Genomic DNA, 21,971 nt, shown 5'->3' with positions numbered 1-21,971 from the left:
AACAACAACAAAACAACAACAACAACAACAACAACAAAACCAGATAAAGCACCAGTTATCACCCATAGAAGCATGAACAAAGCGAGGCACTTTGTCCATATGAGGATATACCATTGTCGCCAAATGGGGGATACCAACAGCTATGAACAGGGATGATTAACACAGCTTTTTTACGTCTTGTGGTCTTGATACCATCAGTGATACCATATGACCATACACAATTTGGGTCTCCACAACATGCATACACTTGAATAATGAGAGCATTGAAACAAGTTAAACCTATCCCTGGGTTTCCAAGTGTAGCAATTACTGCATTGTCTTTCTTGTGGAATGTAGGAAGGAAAGGTCTAATAAAAATGTTCATATAGGGAGGAAAGGTCTAATAAAAACAGATGAAATAATGAATAATGGGTGGCCAAAGTGTACAATTAGTGATCCATAAAATAATAAGCTCAAATCCACAAAGATTCACTGTTTCTGATACGAGCAAAACTGTCATCGTTGGACAAAGTCCTGACTGGTTGACGCGAAATTCATTATACGAGTGCGTTCATGGACATTTCACTGGGAGCGGTTTTTCAACCTTTAGAATACAAGGTGACATTTAATATGTTTAAGGAGATATAACAACAAGTGGTTGGTCAATCTGAATGTGATAAGAATATCTCATGTGCAGGTTATTAGGTACTTAACCTGTCTTGATTCCTACACTTGAACAATATTATATGTCCCTTACGGCGCGGAATATACACAGGTTGAGTGTAACATATCGTTACACAGAAAGTGAAGACGAAGGGTAATTTGAACCGGACGATGGATTTATACTTAAACATACTTACGTGATGTCTAGAATCAAGTCCAGAGTTGAAGTGACCTCTGCATTTATGCAAGTTATCAACTCTTTAAAGTGAGGTTCTCAAAGTCCATGTTAAAGGCAAAACGAAACAAAAGCTCATAACGCTAATACGTTTCAAAAATGTAGTATACCAGCACAAAATGATTAGCACCTCACTTACGTCCTTAGGCACCACGTTGAATTTGGTCCTATAGAACTATCGGTGCCCGGTTAGGTTTAAATGAAAAACAAATGCACTGTACAAATATTCAGGGTACGATAAAAAGTGCCATCGGTACCTATTCGGTCACCGATAGCCCTATAGGACCAAAAAATATGTTGTACCTTAAAACACGGTCAATGGTTTAACTTGGACGTAAGGTGTACTAACTGAGTGACAAACCAGCCAACTTCTTAGGTATAACTAACTGAACCCTTAATCCGGCAGCGCTCCCATAACATTAACAACTTTTTCCTTGAGACTATTTCTCAATTTACTCGTATGAAAGTCATCATCATTGACTGGATCAGGTGGTTTGGTCATCTTACTCGTGTCAAGCTCATCATCACTGACTGGACAGCTGATACGGTTCAATTATATTGACGAAGAGTTGTTAGACTTGTCTAACTAATCCGGAAAAGTATTGTTACTGTTCGGCTCTCAGTTGACGTTTGAGGTACAAGATATAGCACGAACTCTGATACTATCTGTCCTTGAATATTGGAACCTTCAAATTGGAGCTGGCAAGTTAAAATTCTCGGTGCAAGAATTGATAGCCTTAGTTTACTGATACTGTGGCACACGTCCGTATATCATCAAGCAGGGAGAGTACCTCCCCAGGGTTTCAAAGTTGCAATTCAAACTTTGAAGATTGAATTTTGAATGGTTTACAAAATATTGTCCATATAACTATCTACAAGTGTATCATTATATTTTCCTTTTTTTCTATCTTTCCTGTTGAATAAGGTCTAATGACAAAAATGAAAGGAGCATAAGTGAATAATTTGAGGATTAAAGTCTGTTAATGGAATACATAATAATGGTGATAATCAGCACAGAAACACAAAGATTCACTTTTGCGATACTAACACAAATTCGTCGTTGGATCAAAGTCCTAATATAAATGGGCTAATGCGAAATTCGATATATCATACAAGTGCGTTCATGAACACTTAACTGGCAGCGGTCTCTCAACATTGTGGAATACAATGTGACATTTAAAACATTCAAAGACATAAATTCACACAAGTGGTTGGTCAACATAGAGATGTGATGTCAATCTCTTATGTATAGGTTATTAGGTACTTAACATGTCCTGATTCCGACACTTGAGTCATATTATATGTCCCTTACGGCAACGAATTTACACAGATTGAGTGTAATGCATCCTTCTACTGAAAGTGAAAATGAAGGGTAAGTTGAACCGGAAGATGGACTTTACTTAACGATACAAGATGTTGTCTAGAATCAAGCCCAAAGTTGAAGTGACCTCTGCATTTGTGCAAGTTATCATTTCTTTAAAGTGAGATTATCAAAGCCCATGTCAAAAGCAAAATGAACTCAAAATGCTGCTACGTTCTAAGATGTAGTACAATTATACCAACACTGCATAGTTGGCACCACGCTATATATCTCAGTTTGATTCCATCACAAGACTAGTCAAGCTTATCGTTGAACTACCTTACATTATTGCATTCATCCATTAAATAAAAGGAGGGTGTTTGGAGCTGGCACACTCTTTCCCAAGTCTCAGCACCACCCGATAATGAGGGCCGATTGTTCCATGAAATTTGGCAGGCAAAACTGCAACGCACTTACCGCGTAATTTTACAGTCTATCACGTAATCGCGAAGGCCAGTAACGCTGTCGTGATTGTTGGACACGGCACGATCGAACAATCGACCCTCATGACTATGCGAGAATTCAGAGGATACAATACACGGGGACTTTGACTGTTGATACATGGTCTGTAGTAGTCTGTGGCGTTACCATAACATTAACAACATTTTCCTTGAGATTCATTCTCCTTACCCAGACTGTTTGTTCAATTTACTCATGTAAAAGTAATCACTGACAAGATCAGGTGGTCTGCTCATTTTACTCTTTGGAACTCGTCCTCACTTACTGGACAGATGTTTAAATATTGACGAAGAGTTACAGACTTCTGTCTCTAGATCTAATGTCAATGCCTATGTCCAAGAAATAAAGGGTCATGCATTATTCCTTACATCCAACTAATGTGTTTATTTAAACGCTTTTACAGCCGAGGACACATTATTTGGGAGTAAAGGATAATACAGCACCCTTTATTTCTATTCTCTTAACACAAAATAGTACGATTTAAAGAGAAAGTTTTTTTGCCCCAAATATTTTAAGTTGTTTATTTCAAGGTGGAGCGCGTACTCGCAGCCCAAACGAAAGTGACAGCGACTATTGCGGAAATATTGTACGCGTAACCAAGCGTAATGTTGGATGTGTGACGGCTCTTATACTGCATTGTGCTTTGCTGTTCGCTGTTAATAGGTCGTTTCACGTAATACAAAACACTTCAGATATAATATAATGTTCAGAACACGAACTCTGATACTATTTCGCCTTGACTACGGGAACCCTCCCCTATATGGAGTCAAATCCAAAGACCGTGTTAATTTATAGGCACTTCAACACAAAGCTGCTAAGTTGATATGCTCTGCTGCAAGAATCGATAGTCACAAGATTTTGAATTGAATACACGCTCAATATTATCCCGGTTGAAGTTGTCCTTTGTTATTCCTTTTGGATTTTTGTTGTTTCATTGTTTTCAGCGCCTTGATCTAGATGTAAAATGTGTTTTATAAGCAGGGGTGTGGGGGTGGGGTGGTGGTAAGGTTGGTGGGTGTACGTATGTATGCTCATTCTCGTTCATAAGTTGAAAAGACTTTTCTTGTCGACATTTGATCACCTTTAGACGCTTTCCTGGAAAAGATTCGACTGGGTGTGCCCACATTAATTTGGTGTCTGGGCTCGGGTTTAACACCTACACGAGAAAGTCCGTCGCCAAGTATAAGTATCAGTGCTGCCATCGGATCTAATTTTCTGTGACAAATGTGTATCAAGGCAGTTAATGGACGGGGGTAATTTGTTTGAATTTGTACACTGTAAACTTGGCTTTGGTCTGTTCTTCGATCTCTCTTGTTGTAATCAGATTGGTCTATTGCCTGTGCATCTTTCGTTTAATATTTCCTTTCTTCTTGCATTTTTATGGTGAAACTGTGATGTATTTTGCAGATATCTAATAAACTATTTTATTATCTATATGTGTTTGTATGTAGGGGTATCATATATAATATTACTGATGCACGAATAAATGAAATTTCATATTACCAAATATTATACGATAGCAATGTCATGCCGAATTACCACTAGCTGTTTGTAAACTTTTGAAGTGTGGTGTCGTTTCCTTTAAGTTCAATCACTTCAAAAAATTACTGATAAAATGGTGAGCCCGCAGAGAAAATACAACATACTAATTTACATAGTCTTTATTTGCTTGGTCTATTTTATATCCCAATAACCGACTTTCAAAAAATAAGCAGCCGTAACTCCGGCAGCTGTGTTTAGGTACAAGTATTGGCGTGTTAATCTACTTCAGCTCTAGGCTGACATGTGCCTATAAGTATAACCTAATAAGAATTGAATTGCCCATCAAGCAAGATTCACCCATAACCATGTATGTCTCTGTCGCCAGTAGCGTTTCCTGGGGAGGACGGGTTAGTGTAGTGGTCTTCTCACTCACTTCTTACCACTGCCGGATTCCCGTTTTGCCATATGTGTTTAGTAACCAATCCATGCTCGTCCTCACAGGTGTTTTCTCCTGGTGGTCCTGTTGTCCTCCTGTTTCTAGCATGGGACCTCTTTTCATATTCCAGTTCAGTCATGTTCGGCTGGCATCCCTTTAATTTAGTAGACTAGCCTTGTCTGGCTGCGGCCGAATGTTATTTAAAAAAAGAAGATAACTCTGATACCATTCACCAACTTGAGTCGTTGAAATTGATTACGAGATATGCCCGAAAACAGTGTTGTTTGTACTTCGCGTTGTCTACTGTATGAAAGTTCTCTAATCTCTAAAATAATCGACGGAGTAATAACGTATTCAATTTGTAAACTATTAAAGGATCAAATGGCCAATGACTCAATTAGAGTTATCATGTCACATTTTATTCGCGTATTCGCAATGTGTGCCACGTACACTAGGAAGTAAGGATAACAGCAATTATGTCCAGCTCCTCTATTTTTGCATTTGATGATTTGTCTAGTTATTTGGCCTATTTACGAATCATGGCCTGATGGTAGACAAAATCACGAACAACAAACGGGTAGGATTTATTTCAGATCTCAGACAAAGGAAACTTTGTTAGTCGTGTGAGTTGCTGCGATTATTTGTCACAGTCCTCGATAAAGAAGTAGGATAAAGCACGTATTTCACGTACGAGTTTGATTAATATCTGGTCCACTGAAGCTTTTATATAAAGGCGTTCTGTCATAAGAGACCAACCTTATTATTTCTAATGGAAAGCAATTTTAACTCCCGTTCTAAGGTTTTTCATTCGATTTACTGAAACGCCTTAGTGTACACCCAAATGAGTTAAGCCATAGATTCATCATTTGTGCTCATTAACAGTTAAGGGATGCATTTATGTTAAGCCATTATTACCATGAAGGTGGTTTAAGGTCGACTATCAAAGGCGACCCTAAGGGAGGGAAAGGGGTTCGTGAAGCCCATATACATGTTTCCACAGTAAAATCCTTGATATTTATTTGTGAATATTTTTATGTGATATGGACGTTAATAAAATTAGATAAAATCGCGCGCTCGTGGGATTTTCAGCTTAAAATCAATTTTACCTACACTTTTGTACATCGCTACATGACGTCATAGCGATACTATACGTTGGACATATACAGGTACATTGGCACCAAATATAACAGAATAATCTGACGTTTAGTATAACAAATATATAGGGCTCAATAGGACTTCAAATCTTCAGCAGCAAACTTATATCCCGATATCCAACCCGAATATCTCTAAAAATTCTAAGCGTTATAAATGTGTGTAACATACAAAATAAATGAACGCAGAGGAAAATAGAATATATTCACCGTATGGCTATTACGTGTTCAAATCAAAATAGTGGTCGTTTTAAAAACCATTCAGCTCTAGAGGGCGCTACCAAGAGAAGATCTATTGTAGTACGTTCACCTGTATTATGATTATGAAGATGTTAACTCAAGCAGGTAACTTCGAAGTAACTCTTAATATGGACACCGAGTTCAAAAAGAAGTCAAATAGCCTTTTGCATAACCTGGGGACAGTGACTGAAGGTATAGCACCCGTAACTCGACATCTAACTTACTATGGTGTATTGAATGAAGGTGTACGACGCGACGCGTAATATGTAAATTACTTGTCTTTGTACGTTTGACCGTGTTTTAAAATGGAAACACGTCGTAAAACGGCAACGATGGTTTTCTGTTCAAACAGCTCTCACATAATGCTTATTGATTTTCGTCTTAGGGAAATGTTCATTAAGTAAAAACATACAATGTATACCATTCATACTCATTCGGAACAGCAACATTGTGTCTGTATTTTATTCTCTCTATTACTTTAATTATGTCTTTTAAAGGAGTATTTCGTGATCCTAGCATCCTCTATTTATGTCATTTTTCATTAGATATCCACGAAAAAACCTATTCCCAAAATATCAGTTGATTCCGATTTTGCGTTCGCGAGTTATGCATGATTATTATGTGTATTACACTGCTCCATAGACAATGCGTTGTAATTTCGTTCTGGTGCCCTAGAACAAAATTCAAATTTCACGATATCTTTGCTAAACGAATTAATCTGCAAGAAATATTTTGTACATACACATTATGTAGCCAGAGGTTTCCAGTGATATAAAAATCTCAACTTTTTTTGAGAAAAGTGGGGATGAGGCTGTGGATCACGAAATGCCCTTTTAAACTCTACTATATATTTCATTTTATTATTTTATTATTGAAATTTGCAGCATATGTTCTTTTTGGATTGGTAGTGTAGGCATACAATCTAAAAACAAGTGTTAACTTTGTTAACATTTATTGTTATAATTTACACTTAAGGGTAGACGAGGTATTGTTGGTCGAAGCAACCTAAAAATCGATTTTTTTTTTTAGATCAATATATTATTGAAAAATAACACCTTGATGTTTTGCAAAAGTTCATTCTGCAAATCATATACTTTGCAAACTTGCTTAATTTATTGTTGTTAATGAGTTATGTACGTTTTACAAAAGTGTTTCAGCCCTCTTTACAACGTAACTCAAGAACCGCAGCACCTATAAAAGTATATCTGTGATATTTTAATTCTTCTACACACTCGCTATGAATTGAGCAATACAGTTTTTGCCAAAGCTCACTACCATTTGTAAGATGCTGTGAACTACCAAATCACAACAGTTTAAAATAATTAATAACCTTAATGGTGTAGGGTACATTGCATACGATTAACACTATAATAGTATACGTTTACTCTGAACGATCAAACTGATTTTGTCCACAGAAAAAATTTCTGATAGAGTTGATCCGCAAAAAAACCTGTCAAAGCACAGATATTTGAACACATTAGATTTATCTCAGACATCTCTCAGGCAGTTTGGTCCTATTTCATTACAGCGTGTTTTTGTTGTGTTGGAAGAAGGGCCATCCCCTGGCAATTTTGCGCCAACTTTCCAAATAAGAAAGTGTCATTTGAGTTGTTAATCTGTCTTGCTGTAGTCAAGTGCTTAGCAAACTGAAAATGCTGCACTCTTTTCCAAGGAGGTGGGGTAACACTTTAATCAATCACAGATGACAATAATAGTAGCTGTTTCCGTGAAGCAGTCATTGCTTCTAATTGAATACATGAATACAAAAGCCACCTAAGTCCATGCGAAGTTATTTTGAGAGAAAAACCCGTGTATCATTTTAATTCCTTCAGTTAGATTTACCTGGTCAATATGGTAAGTTTTACGTGCAAATGAGTGGATTAACCTGTATTAGGTATGACGATTAGCATTTCAGGGACTTCGTGGGGTTCATTTTAAATTTTGGACTTTTGAATCATATACAAAGACAACAATGTTAGAATGAGATTACCACTAGTAAGATAATACAAAATAAAGCACACAGGTATGTATAATGTTGATAAGCATTCTGCCATGTAATATAAACCACACACTTTCCTTTATTAAACCCATTTTTGTTTGTTCAAAGTCATTCTCTAGCAATGAATGTGTTACAAGTGGACTTTTCAATCAATGTGTTACAAGACTCAAATCATGGAATTGGGTGATTCTTTCATACATGCTATTTTTCACATGCCCAAAAGACACAGAGAATGAATTTGAGTTGTTCTTTCATGCATATGACAGGCCTATGTATAGCAACAATTTCCCATGCTTAACTCAATTTGGCCAAAGTATGGACTTAGGTGGCTTTTGTATTCATATATTCAATTATTTATTGAATTGATGAATTGAATGTAAGGTACAGAAATTTGACAATTCACACTTTAAGATATTAGTTAAAACAAGTAAAATACACACAACTTTGTTTCACGGTTTAGTAAATTTTGTTAGACACCTTGTGAATCTAATCTAGATTCCTTGCATGTCTCTTGCCGAGAATATAAAAAAGCAACCCTTTTAAATGTCGGGTTATATATATAAAGGTTATAAATGGTATACAATCTTCAAATAACATTCAATAAGAATTTTGAAAAATTGCTGCCCAAACATTCTTACATAATGTTATTTATATGCTGAAAAAATATAATTTGTGGAAGTATTTTCCAATAATAAAAGAAAGAAACATTTTTGTTTTTTATTTAAGCAATAACAACCAGAAATCAGAGCAAGTGTGTTTTACGCGTTTCTTGAAAATGTTTGTAAATAAGGTTTCATTTATTAATTAATAAATAAATGAATGAATGAATGAATGAATGAATGAATGAATGAATTAATTAATTAATTAATTAATTAATTAATTAATTAATTAATTAATTAATTAATTAATTAATTAATTAATTTGTTTGTTTGTTTGTTTGCTTATTTATTTATTTATTTATTTATTTATTTATTTATTTATTTATATACACGAAAAAAAGTTATCACAAACTGCTGCAAAAGAGTGCTCGATTTCGAAGAAGAGCAGTAGTATTACACGTATGTCAATACAGAATGTATTGGACTCGCTACACTGTGTTTCACGTTGCTAGAACGATCATCAGGCGAATGACAGATCGTTAAAGAAACGGACTGAATTCTTAAGCAAATGTCGACATGGCAACACTGCCAGGAAGAAGAAAAAACCTCCGTAGTCATTCGCCTGATGATCGTTCTAGCAACGTGAAACACAGTGTAGCGAGTCCAATACATGCTGTATTGACATACGTGTAATATTTATTTATTTATTTATTTATTTATTTATTTATTTATTTATTTATTTATTTATTTATTTATTTATTTATTTATTTATTTATTTATTTATTTATTTATTTATTTATTTATTTATTCATTTATTTATTTATTTATTTATTTATTTATTTATTGTGTGTTTCATAGGAAGTGATTATAATAGCTCTCCAGCGGTTTTGAGAACTATTTTTTGCAAGCCCTTGCTATCTCCATAACCAAGGATAATTATCTCTCAAAAAGTGCAACATTTTCAGTTTGCTAAGCACTTGAATACAGCAAGATAGATTAACATCTCAAATGACACTTTCGAACTTGGAACGTTAGCGCAAAATTGCCAGGGGATGGCACTTCTTCCAACACAACAAAAAAAAACAGGCTGTAATGAAATAGAACCAAACTGCCTGAGAGAGAAGCTGTCTGAGATAAACCTAATAATAAAGATATTAAACGGATAGACTTACAACAGTGCGCCTCATCATCTCCAAATGGACATTCTTCAATCTCGTCACAGACTGCGGAAGTGTCTAGTCTCAGGTCGCTACCAATGCACTGATAGTAATCATTTGTCGCAGTTACGCTTCCAGACACTGAAACAATAAATGAACAAGGAAAGTTATTACATCTTCCAGATTAGATGTTTCTGAATTATATTTTAGGCTGACTTTTACATTGTTATGCCGCGACGGTATTAACAGAAAACCGTACAATTCAAGACGGTGATTAAATCTAAAGTCGGTAATGCCTTATGGATTTGGCGTTAAATACTACGTGTATAAACAGCTCACGTTTCAAAACAAGTTAAACTTCGATATTTTGGCGCTCTTTGCCCACAGCAGATTTCCTCAAAATATGTTTACCCAGCACATACCCTTGTAGTACCCTTGGTACCATACCATACATTTGTTATAAACATCTCAAAAAAGTAACTAACCCCCCTTAAATAATGGCCATTATTCAAAAACAGGCTATTGTATTGCAATCTGTAAAATGCATTGGAAGCAGAATTTACTTCTGCGCATTTTGACACCTCATTTGATACGATAGCCCAGAAAACAATAAAACACCGGTCAATTTAATGTCGATTTGAAAGTTGCCCTTACATACACATTTTTACAATACAAAAACACTCAGATATCATTATACAGATTTCCTTCCATTACACTGAATGCAAAATCAATAGAATTTACTGCAACTTTCAAATCTTGGGCTACATTGATTTAATTGTACGCTGTGACATCAATTGCTACAAATGAGGTGGCAAAATGTGCAGAAATAAATTCGGCTTCCAACGCATTTTACACATTTGTAATACAATCACCATTTTTTTGAATAATTGTCATTATTTAAGGGGGGTCAGTTACTTTTTTTAGATGTTTATTTGCTAATCAATTAAACTAATAAATATTGAAAGACAAAAACTTTGTCAAGCGTAACGTACAAAAAGCTTTCTTCATTTTTTGTTTTTAGACTCAGACTGGCTATAATAATTTTAACTACTTGAAATGTCTTTTGTCTTTTGTTAATTTGACCCAATATATATATTTTTTTAAACATTTAGTCAAAGCCAAGCAAGCCCAATGATGCTAGTAAATTAAAGGGATGGCAACAGAAAATGACGGAACTGTGATGTTATGGGAAGTGGTCCAATTTTAGAAGCAGGAGGACGAGCATGAATCGGTAAACAAACTCACATTTGGTAACACGGGAAATTGAAGCGATTAAGAAGAGCACTACACTAACCCATCCTAATAAAAATCGGATTACTTTAGACTTTAAATATATAGGTTTACCGTGATACAGGTTTACCGTATCGAACAAACGGAAGAAACGGCGGGATACGGATACCGAACAAATTTATGACAGAAGCAAATTATACTGTTTAGTAACTAAATGCACCATCTGTCGTAGCGGATACCCTTTTACGCTACGCAAGTCTCCTAATATTTTTTCAAAACAATTTAACAGCTTGGCCTCGTAAATATTTTGTTAAAAAGGGCAACAAATCTAATTTGGGAGCTATTGATTGGAAAGGGAATATTTACTCTCAACCGCCATCACACCTGAAGATTTTCATTTAAACACGAGCTTTCAAACGTTAGACAACTTACGTAAGCTGGTAAAACAATGTGTTATATAAGTGGAATACCTAATAATTAATCGTATTATAATAATAGGGAACATATGAAATCTGCTGGGAAATGGTCGTGATTATACAATTAATATTCGTCAAGGAAGATTATATTGCCAGAAACCTCGTCGAAAGGGCAACAACATCGGTACGTGAACCCTAGCAGGTTTTCAATATTCATAAGATCTGAATTTGCAACAAGCTGTCGGAAGTGCAAGGAGTAGTGTGTCAATAAGGCGCGTGCAGCGTACAACTATTAATAATTGACAACTTAACTTACTTTATAGTAGTGTCAGAACCTACCGAGAGTACCTTGCGGTAACTCAACACCACCTGCAATTCATGAGGGATTAGTTTATTTGTACTTGATAATTCTAAAGGTTGATTTGATTATGTTGTAAACAGGTAGAAAGTTGATTTGACTATGTTGTAACAGGTAGAAAGTTTCACCAAAATGTCCGTTTTTCAGGAAATAGAGTAAATATCTTTCTTAATATCACGACCATATTTCACACGACTTATAATTAGCACAATTTTCTATCGTGTTTGTCTTGCAAATTCCGTAATCCTTAGAATTAAATAAACCACATTCTTTTATAATGAATCGTAATGTTTGTTTTTAAGAATACCAGGTTAACATAGGGCACACACGATTGTCAACTAATAAAGTTTGTCACTTCCCAGCAAACACAAAAACGTTTTTAAAACGTTTTAAATAAGTTATATTTTGGGTTGGTTTAGGTAAAAACGTTTTAATAACATTAAAATGTCGGGTTATATAAAGGTTATGAAATCGTTTTAAAACGTTTTGTATGAAAACACACTACAACAATATTTTGAAAATGTTTTCGAAATGTCATTGTAAACTATTTTTGCAAACATTTTTGGCCAAATATTTTGTCAACACTTAAATAACATTATGTTAAAATATTTGCACCCAGCAAACACAGAAATGTTCTTAAAATGTTTTTTACAAAACGTTTTAATAACATTTAAATGTCGGGTTATATAAAGGTCGTGAAAACATTTTAAAACGTTATTGTAAATATTTTGGGCAAACATTTTTGCAAAATATTTTTTCAACCCCAAAATAACATTCTGTTTAGAATGATTTGTACCAAGTTTTCAAAAATGTTTTTGGAATGTTATTAAAACATTTTTATACCCTTTATATAACCCGACATTTAAATGTTTTCTGTAAAACATTTGTGTTTGCTGTGCAGTAAATTACCAACAGATGTTATTTAATGTTATGAAAACGTTTTAAACCATTAATGTACCCTTTATATAACCTGACATTTAAACGTTTTCTGACAACCTTTTATAACCTTTTGCGAAAACGTTTTGTGTTTGCTGGGTTGGGCATGATGTGCATTTAACACAAAAAGCACAAAAACGTTTGGATGCCGTCTTTCTTTGTATTCCACAATTGAATACATGTATAAGGCGCCACTTCTGTAAAGGAATATTTTTACGTCGTATGTTATGATCATCAGCATTTCACATTGCCGCAGTTGTTTTTATCTAGCATGACCAGTGATGTTCTAGCAATGTTTAATATTAAGCAGCACACAAGTCACATACTAGTAGTCCAAAAGTACTTAGATTTTCTTTTTCTTGTCCCATGCTTGAATGTAATTTGTGGTACAAAGGGACTGTTACACGTAATTTTACCACTACAATGAATTGTGTGATTGTGGAAATAATTAAAACTTCTCTTATATTCACTGACTCATTCGATATGATTTGAAGGTGGAGGGGGGGCGTAAGAGGGGTTATAGGCAAATATAATGTCAATGTTATATTGGAAATGAAATTACTTAGGCTCCCAGCAAACACAAAAGGTTTTAAAAACATGTTGTATTTTGGGTTTTGTTTTTGGTAAAAACATTTTAATAACATTAAATGTCGGAGTATATAAAGGTCATGAATACATTTTAAAAGGTTTTGTATGAAAACACACTACAACAATATTTTTTAAATGTTTTCAAAACGTTATTGTTAAATATTTTGGCAAATAGTTTTTATCAAATATTTTGTCAACACTTAGATAACATTATGTTAGAACATTTGCAGTAAGTTATAAAAATGTTTATAAATGTTATAAAAACGTTTTATACCCTATTATACCCTTTTTATAGCCCGGCATTTAAACGTTTTATGGCAAACTTTTCTAACTTTTTGCGAATGATGTCGAAAACATTTTGTGTTTGCTGGGCTTTTTTATTTACTTTTCAATAGTCAAGTTCTCTTCTGAAATTAAAGTTTAATGAACAGCAATTGTTATCAGTAGCAGAGTGATGTCAAATCCTTCGCCTAGTCGCAGTCTAGACAATATGTACGTATTTAACGTCAGAGAAACCAACCCTTCGTTGTCAACAAGGTAATGATTGTCACTATAGAAACACAACACGGATATTAAAGGCCGTTATATAAAGTCTATTCCCTAATTAGTACAAGTCATACATGTCTACACTAAACGTCTTCACAATGCAAATTCCTTCCCTATACAAGTAGTCTTAAGTTCGTTTTAAAAAGGTTTAGCAACGATATTACCTTACTCGTAAACGGAGTGCAAGGATCAGGCAGATTTGAAATGTTAACAACCTCGCGACTTTGATAATTTGTTTTGGAATTGGCCCGGTTTTTATTCATCAGCCTTTCCCAATAGCCCTGCAACATTATCGACATGGCGATAGGTTGCTTTAGAATAAAACCTAGCAGCATGGGTCGTTCAAATTTTTGAGACATATCCAGTCTTTTGTTCCTTAAAGGAGTTTGCAAGAGATTGCATAAATATATTCAGAGCATTGCTTCAATAGTTGCAACTTATAGTAAGTATCAAACTAATCAATATACCTATCTATTTTCTGATTTCTTTTGGGGGTCAGTCACATCTGCCTAGGGATATTGCAGGCAACCTTCTCTGTTGTTTATATGGGATAGGACCTACAACGACACTTAACAAGTATATATATATTTTCTGCTTTAGTTTATTGTTTTTGGCATTGTACACTTCTTTGATATTATGATAAATATATTTGATTTACAAAATAATCTGAAAACAAGTCCTACGGATATATTTAAACACATATATTGTGATGAAAATTTATCCTATGATTTGCAGGATTTACAGATAAAGGCCAGCTCTATATTTTGATAGCGATCAGAATTAAAGCATTTAACGGTATCTTTCATATCGTATTTAACCCCAGCTGGCCTGTGATGAATGATGACCGAACTGATTAAATCCCTAGATAAGAATATGCAGTTTGACAATAAGACACTTTTGAAACTTTTGTATGGTGTCTTTCTTTGTTCGCACAAAGTAAGTTAAATATGACGCTTCATTTCTGTGTTGACTTTATGTTCTTCTACATGTCAAAATAATGTAATCCGTATAACCAGCTTTCAAAATGTATTTTTTATGAAGAGTAAATATATGTAATATTTGATAGCACAATGTCACTCAATTCTCAAATTGACAACCTTCGTCGTCGATGTATTCTATTCCACCTCAGAAATATCTGGCGAATCCGGAGATTTATTGATTCCGATAAATGTTATCACACAGTCCGTACTTTGGTCATTTCACGCCTTGATTGTTGCAACGCGATTTTTACTAGCCTGACATCTAAGAATATGAGCCGCTTGCAACGCCTACAGAACAGTGCAGCGCGTGTTATATAATATGCTGTTTGTTGTCGAACTGAAGCTGCACCATTAATATCAAAACTGCACTCGCTTCCTATGGCAGAGAAAATAACTTTCAAGATCCTGCTTCGTGTGTACAAGACACTTATTGATCAATCACCAGCATATTTTGCAATAATGTTCTCCTATTTTGTTACTGCTTGCCTGCTCAGATCTTATGATCCCTCATGTCTTGCAATTGACAATATCAACTTTGTTGCTGGAGAACACAGGGTTCCTGATGTTATTGCCGCCAAAGCATAGAATGGTTTGCCACAACACATCAATAGGTCTCATCTATAAACACGTTCAAGAAACTGTTAAAAACAAACTTGTTATTATTTCTGGTTGTTATTGCTTATGTATTTTTGCTTATGTTACTTTTGTAAACGCTATATTGCTTTGGCGAATTGCGTTCCATGAAACTTTTGTATACATGTATGTATATGATAAACTCAATGTCGATGTTATATTGGGAATAAGCAGGAAAACATATTTTTAATGACTATTCACAAACCAAGGCCTCTCCTGAAATGAAAGGTTTATGAACAGCAATTGTTATGAGTAGCAGAGTAATGTCAAATCCCTTCGCGTTGTATAAGTGCTGTTATGCAATCTAGACAATATGAACGTTACTTCACGTCAGAAAAAGACAGACCTTTCTTTATCAACAAAGTAATGATTGTCACTTTCGAAACACAACACGGATATTAAAGACCATTTTATAATGTATATTCCCTGGTTACTCCAAGTCATTCATGTCTACACAAAACGTCTTCACAATGCAAAATCCTACCCTATACAAGTAGTCTTAAGTTCCTTTTTAAAAGGTTTAGCAACTATATTACCATACTCGTACAGAGAGTGAAATGATCACGCAGATTTGAAATGCTAACAACCTCGCGATTTTGATTTTAAAAATTTGTATCGCCCTGATTTTTATTCATTAACCTTTATCGATATAGCCACAAAAAAAAAACACCTAGCAGCAGAAGTCGTTCAACCTTTTGAATGTAAACTTTGTAATTTTGATAGAAATAAAAGTGAACTGAACCGAAAAATCCCTGTGTACAAATGCTTATGATTTCTGCCAGAAGTGAACATCTATATAATCTATCCACCTCTTTAAATTGTCTTGCTTTGCAATAAATAGACGAACCGAACGTATTGGAGGCTTTCTAGCAAAACCCAACTTTGATATAAAATTGGATCCTTTGAGCCCATATTTATTGGTCGAGCTATGAGTTTTAAAATATTGGACGAGACGTAGTCGAGTCCAACATTTTAAAACTCATAGCGAGACCAAAAAATATTGGGCGTAAAGCATCCAATTTTATCATTATTATGTTTTGGATCCAATATTATCACAACTTGGATCCATCAAAACATAATAATGAGAAATATTGGGTAACGCCCTATCCTTTACACTAAAATAATGTGTCCGAGGCAGTAGAAACTAACATAATGGGTGATGCTCATTATTTCACGTTGCGGTTTTAATCAGAATATATTAATTTGAAAAGGTTTATAGAATAGTAAGTGTTAAATTATACAATGTTAAATTATACAATGTAACTATAATTGTTCGAAAATGTTTAAACGAATAAGTGACTAATACATTTAATTTCGCTCACAGTTCATTCAATTTCATATTCATTTATTCATTCATTCAGATAATAAGATACACAATGAAAATTACTTTAAGCCATGTATTCTAGAGCAAGTTCTAGAAATAATACAGGGCAAGATATTATATTGTCTATTAGGCTTCAAATGAATCCTACTGGTACTTTATCGCTCTCAATTAGGTTTAGGTCTTTGTTGCATGACCGGACATACTTCATTCCATTCGTTTGTTGTTTCCATTTGTTGTTTTCCAAATTTCTTACTCGAAAGTTAACGGGGACCGGTGTTCTCAAGCAAGCAACAAGTAAGGACCAGACCAAAACTTCAAAGGAGAAACATGACATGAATAATACAAAGTGTATAATGCTTCTTCCTCCATACATATCCACCAAGCACAGGCTTGTGCTCAGCTACAAAGATTTTGTTGAACAAAAGAATCCCGGTCATGGAGGGACAGATCATTTGCTAAGGAGGTCCTCGTCTGTGGACCTCTCAACCTCATCATATCATTCCTTAAAACTGACATAATGAATATTGCTTTAAGTTCTTATTTGTTTATTACTTCCATATATATGTGGTTTGGTTTTATTGCTCTTTGCTTTGCAATGAGATTTTCGCAGATTTGTGCGCGGTAGAAATGTGCAGTATTAATATTATTTTTTATTTACTAGCTCACAAAATTCATGTTTCTTACAAAGCATTAAGTGAAGGTAGAAAATTGATAGCAAACTGCAAGCACTTAACTGCATGTTTAATGACAGCATTACATTAACATTACGTATGTTACATTACTGTTATTTTCCACTGTATTTAAATATTCACAAAAACAGGCTATTGATTAGAAAGTTAATAATTGCAACCGTTATCAAACCTTCAGATTTTTTAAAAACCACATGCTTCCGAACGTCTCAAAACTAAGTAAAGAGGTAGCATAATGTTTAAGTTAAGTAGTATATCAGGTGAACAGCCTAGTTGTCTTTTCAACCTTATTTATATCTGGGACTCTGCGAGGTAAAGCTTTATACATATTTATAGTGTCGTGATTATCAAATCACTTTTCGTTATTGCAGGATTATATTGCCGCAAACCTGGTCATAAAGGGCAAGTATATCGGCACGTGAACCCCAGCAGGTTTAAATATGCATAATAGCTACTTTTGCAACACGATGTCGGACCTTTGTGTCAATCATACACACGTGGCGTATGTACTGCTAATATTGAAAATGCTAACTTACTTTTAGGTACAAAAAAAACCCTCACCACCTGAAATATCTGAGGGATTGTTTTCGTATTTTCACCAAAATCGTCTTCTTTTAAAAAACAATAAAATGCAAAATGTTCGTGTGTTCATACGATATCATTGATTATCAAATCACTTTTCGTTGTTGCAGGATTATATTGCCGCAAACCTCGTCTAAAGGGCAAGTACATCGGCACGTGAACCCCAGCAGGTTTTATGCATAATACTTTTGGAACACGATGTCGGATATTCAAGGACTTTTGTGTCAACATACACGCGCGGTGTATGTACTGCTAATATTGAAATTGTTACTTACTTTTAGGTCCTAAAACAATTCACTACCTCAAATTTCTGAGGGATTGTTTTCATATTTTCACCAAAATCGTCTTAATATAAAAGAATAAAATGCAAAATGTTCATACGATATCATTGACATACATTTCCACAATGTTGGGCATGAAAAATCAACGATACTTTATAGAAGCATATCATTTACAAAAATGATGTGTTTTAGATTGATATTTGAAACTTACGATCACTTAAGGAGGCTGTGTACTCTCAGACATGCGTGTAGTAAAAGTGCAATAACTTTGTAATTATTCGCGCAAGACATATAAAAGTATACATTTTTATGAAGGCAAGACATCAATAAATCTTAATATAAATACAGATTTGGGGTAGAAACAACAATTATGAAGAAAATTACAAAAAGTGAGTTTTAGGCAATATTTGTTAGGTACATCAAACAAAAAAACACTCTTTCCAAAATATTTTATTTTGTTTTTAGCTCAATCCATTCCAAAAACGGTTTTTTTATTTTTTTGATATTGGCCTTATTTTTTGAGATATTGACCATATAAGGCATCAAATTGAACTTTTAAAATTCACAAACGCCTATTTGCACAAAATGATGCCTAAAATCGGAAATAGACCAAAATATAAAAAAATGAGAAAACCGTTTCTTGAGTCGATCATGCTTTTTACGATGATCATATTTGCTTACCTATAGATGCTGTATTTATTGAGTTATCGTGTACCTAATCGTCATTTTTACCGAGAAAATGAACATTGAAATAATGGTCACATTTTGCACTTTCATCGAATCTCGCAGGAGAACGCGGCAGTTTTTATTTTTCTACCTTACATTACATAAACATCGGGTAAATCCACGGCCCCTTGAGAAGTTTGAGCGAAATCCATTCATAACTTGATATTTAAATCGGGGAAAGAACTTGAAAAACCCACATTTTATCAGCTAAAACGGAGCCATTTGACCACTAGGTTTTTGTGCTTCCGTGGTGTTTCCATAAGATGCGCCGCGCATGCAGATAAGCGTCGCGTATGCGTAGCGTATTTGTGCGTTAACAAATTGCGCGATACGCAACGCGATGCGTTGTTGCGCGCGTGTACCCTGCTGGTACCATAGACATACCACCTAGACCTGTAACTGCCCATCCCTAACCATGGCAGTAGGTGAAGCCACGTATCCAAGGTGATTTTGGTCGGGTGGTCGGACGCGGAGAAATAAGCGTGCATGTCTGGAACGAAAACGCGATCGTTTGCGTGATTGCTGCGCCGTTATCGCCCGCGTCAAATGCAACATGTTCTGTAGACGCGAACATGTCTGCTTGTTTGCGTCCGGGTTGCGTCCTTGTCAAAATCGTTGCTAAGCAGTGTTGACTTCACTACGCAAACCAAAGTTATAGGTCTAGGTACTTGTTTGTCTGGGGCTGGTACAACAAAGATTTTCTTTCCTTTTCAATTTCAAACACGAGTGGAATAGTGGAATAAAATCCTTAAAATATTGCAGTTGGAGTTTACAAATCTGGATTTTCATTCCTTGTATTTATAAAAAACATAACAAAGTGCAAACATATCAAAAAAACTCAATTTTGCGAAAGAAACAATGTCTAGAGTACACAGCTGCCTTAAAGAAATTACTTATTTAATCGGGACGATGATGCACAGGTCAGCACATAATATAGGCATGTAAGTACTTTTGAAATGAGATATTGCGTATGCCGTCTTGGTCTGTATATGTTATGTCTCAACAACACTGAATTGAATGCGAGGCACCCCTTCTGTATAGTAATATGTTTACATTATGTTCCTTTGCATGCAACGGTGTATTAAATCACAGTCAGTCTAGCTAGGTTAGAAAGTAGTACACATGTCAAATCATGCAATAGTGCTTAGAGTTAGATTGCATTCATTTTTACCGTCCCTTGCTTAACGGTTGTTTCTGATACAAAAGAGCGCCTCACCTTTTTTTGCTATACTCTAGAATGAATAATTAGGCACCGGAAACAAATTTGTTCATTCTTTGAATCGACCGTCGATGCTGCTTCCATGCTTGTTATTAATGAACTAACAACTAATTAATCAAAATATTTAAATGCTAAATTTACATTGGTCAATATCAAAACTGCAAAGATTTATATGTTATCACAATTAATAATAGTCAATGAAATTATTTCATATAAGGATCGACCAAGCATAAGGTCAAAATTATGTTGGCTTCTAGGGATCACAGATTGGCTAGCCTGGTCCCTGGGAAAACAAAAGTTTTGACACCGTGCGAGCTAAAACACAGATTCATTATGACCATCAGGTAACTGGAATTAAAACGATAGATATGATTGCAGTTACGCACTTGTATGATTTTCAAAAACTTCTCTAAGAAGAAGGAGGAAAAAAATCACAATGCAGAATTATTTCTAAGAAGAAGGAGAAAAAAATCCCAACGCAGAATTTCATATCGTAACACAAACCATGCGAAACTGCGAAAGTACTATTGCCTCGCCCAATTAGCCAACTCAGCAGCAACAGGCAGAATGAGGGATGGCTCAAAAATACCTGGTATAGTCTGCATACTATGTCTTTCCACCATCATCGATTTTATTTATGCGTACAAAATCGGCCAAGAGCAGCAATTAGAATATTAAGTTGGGCAACTGGAATGTGCATGTGGTCGGGCAAGTGGAAATTAAATTTTTTTGCAAAGCTTGGCTTCTACCTGGGAATAACTTCTATGTTAATCTTTTTACTACACAACTAATAATAGCTATCAAGCCACCTTCAAGACAAATACAGTCCATGTTGTCCTGATGATCAATTTATTTTTCTTGTAATTTTATTGCCTCCTACACATGTGTTTCTTAAAAATGCATAAGACTGCCCGCAAAACGAGACTTTCGCATCGGCGGATACTTTTCTTTTTGTTTCTATAAAACATAGTATGAATGGTAATGAACTTTGTTACATTCCCCAAAAAAGTTTTACTGTACAATAATAGAAAATACAATATACTCCTTTGGTGCATATCACATTAAACCATTTATTTTATATGCTGATATTATGTACATTTGCTGTCACCCGTATTGCAAACCACATGTCAACAATTTTGGAGGTTAATTCGGAAATTACAATCCCTATCACAAAGAGTCACATGTATCTAATTCCGTATACACTACTCGTATTAAGTATTGACTTCTCGGTATTGGTTACCACGTGCTATGCCGTCAGTGCATTGAATATGTTTAACTGTATCTTGTGTTTGTTACACAAGAAAATAGGAAACATACAGGGAAGGGACATTTGAGATGGTTCGACACGTCTGATGATCCTGACCTTTTACTTTTATTTGTAATAAATACGTCTTTCCACCAACATCGATTTTATATCCATGTTGTCTTGATGATCAATTTATTTGTCTTGGAATTTTATAGCCTACTAAATCGTGTGTTAAATGCACGAGACTGCCCGCAAAACGAGACTTTCGCATCTGCGAATACGTTTTGTTTTGTTTCTATAAAACATAGTATGAATGGTGATGAACTTTGTTACATTCACCAAAAGGTTTTACTGTACAATAATAGAAAATACAATATACTCCTTGCATATGCATATCAAATTAAACCATTTATTTTATATGCTGATATATGTACATTATTTTGCTGTGACCCGTATT

General features: G+C 34.8%; 1 protein-coding gene across 1 annotated transcript in view; it reads right to left on the bottom strand.

Annotated features, from left to right (window-relative positions):
- Positions 1 to 21,971, bottom strand: part of LOC140150272 (uncharacterized) — a 269,361-nt gene that overhangs the window by 107,711 nt on the left and 139,679 nt on the right. Inside the window, exon 2 of the mRNA XM_072172277.1 lies at positions 9,776 to 9,901. Within this exon, the coding sequence (XP_072028378.1) occupies positions 9,776 to 9,901 (126 nt within the window). The remainder of the gene's footprint in view (positions 1 to 9,775; positions 9,902 to 21,971) is intronic.

The sequence above is a fragment of the Amphiura filiformis genome, chromosome 4 (genome assembly GCF_039555335.1).
Source record: "Amphiura filiformis chromosome 4, Afil_fr2py, whole genome shotgun sequence".
Taxonomy (NCBI): domain Eukaryota; kingdom Metazoa; phylum Echinodermata; class Ophiuroidea; order Amphilepidida; family Amphiuridae; genus Amphiura; species Amphiura filiformis.
This window is presented reverse-complemented; position numbering and strand designations above follow the sequence as displayed.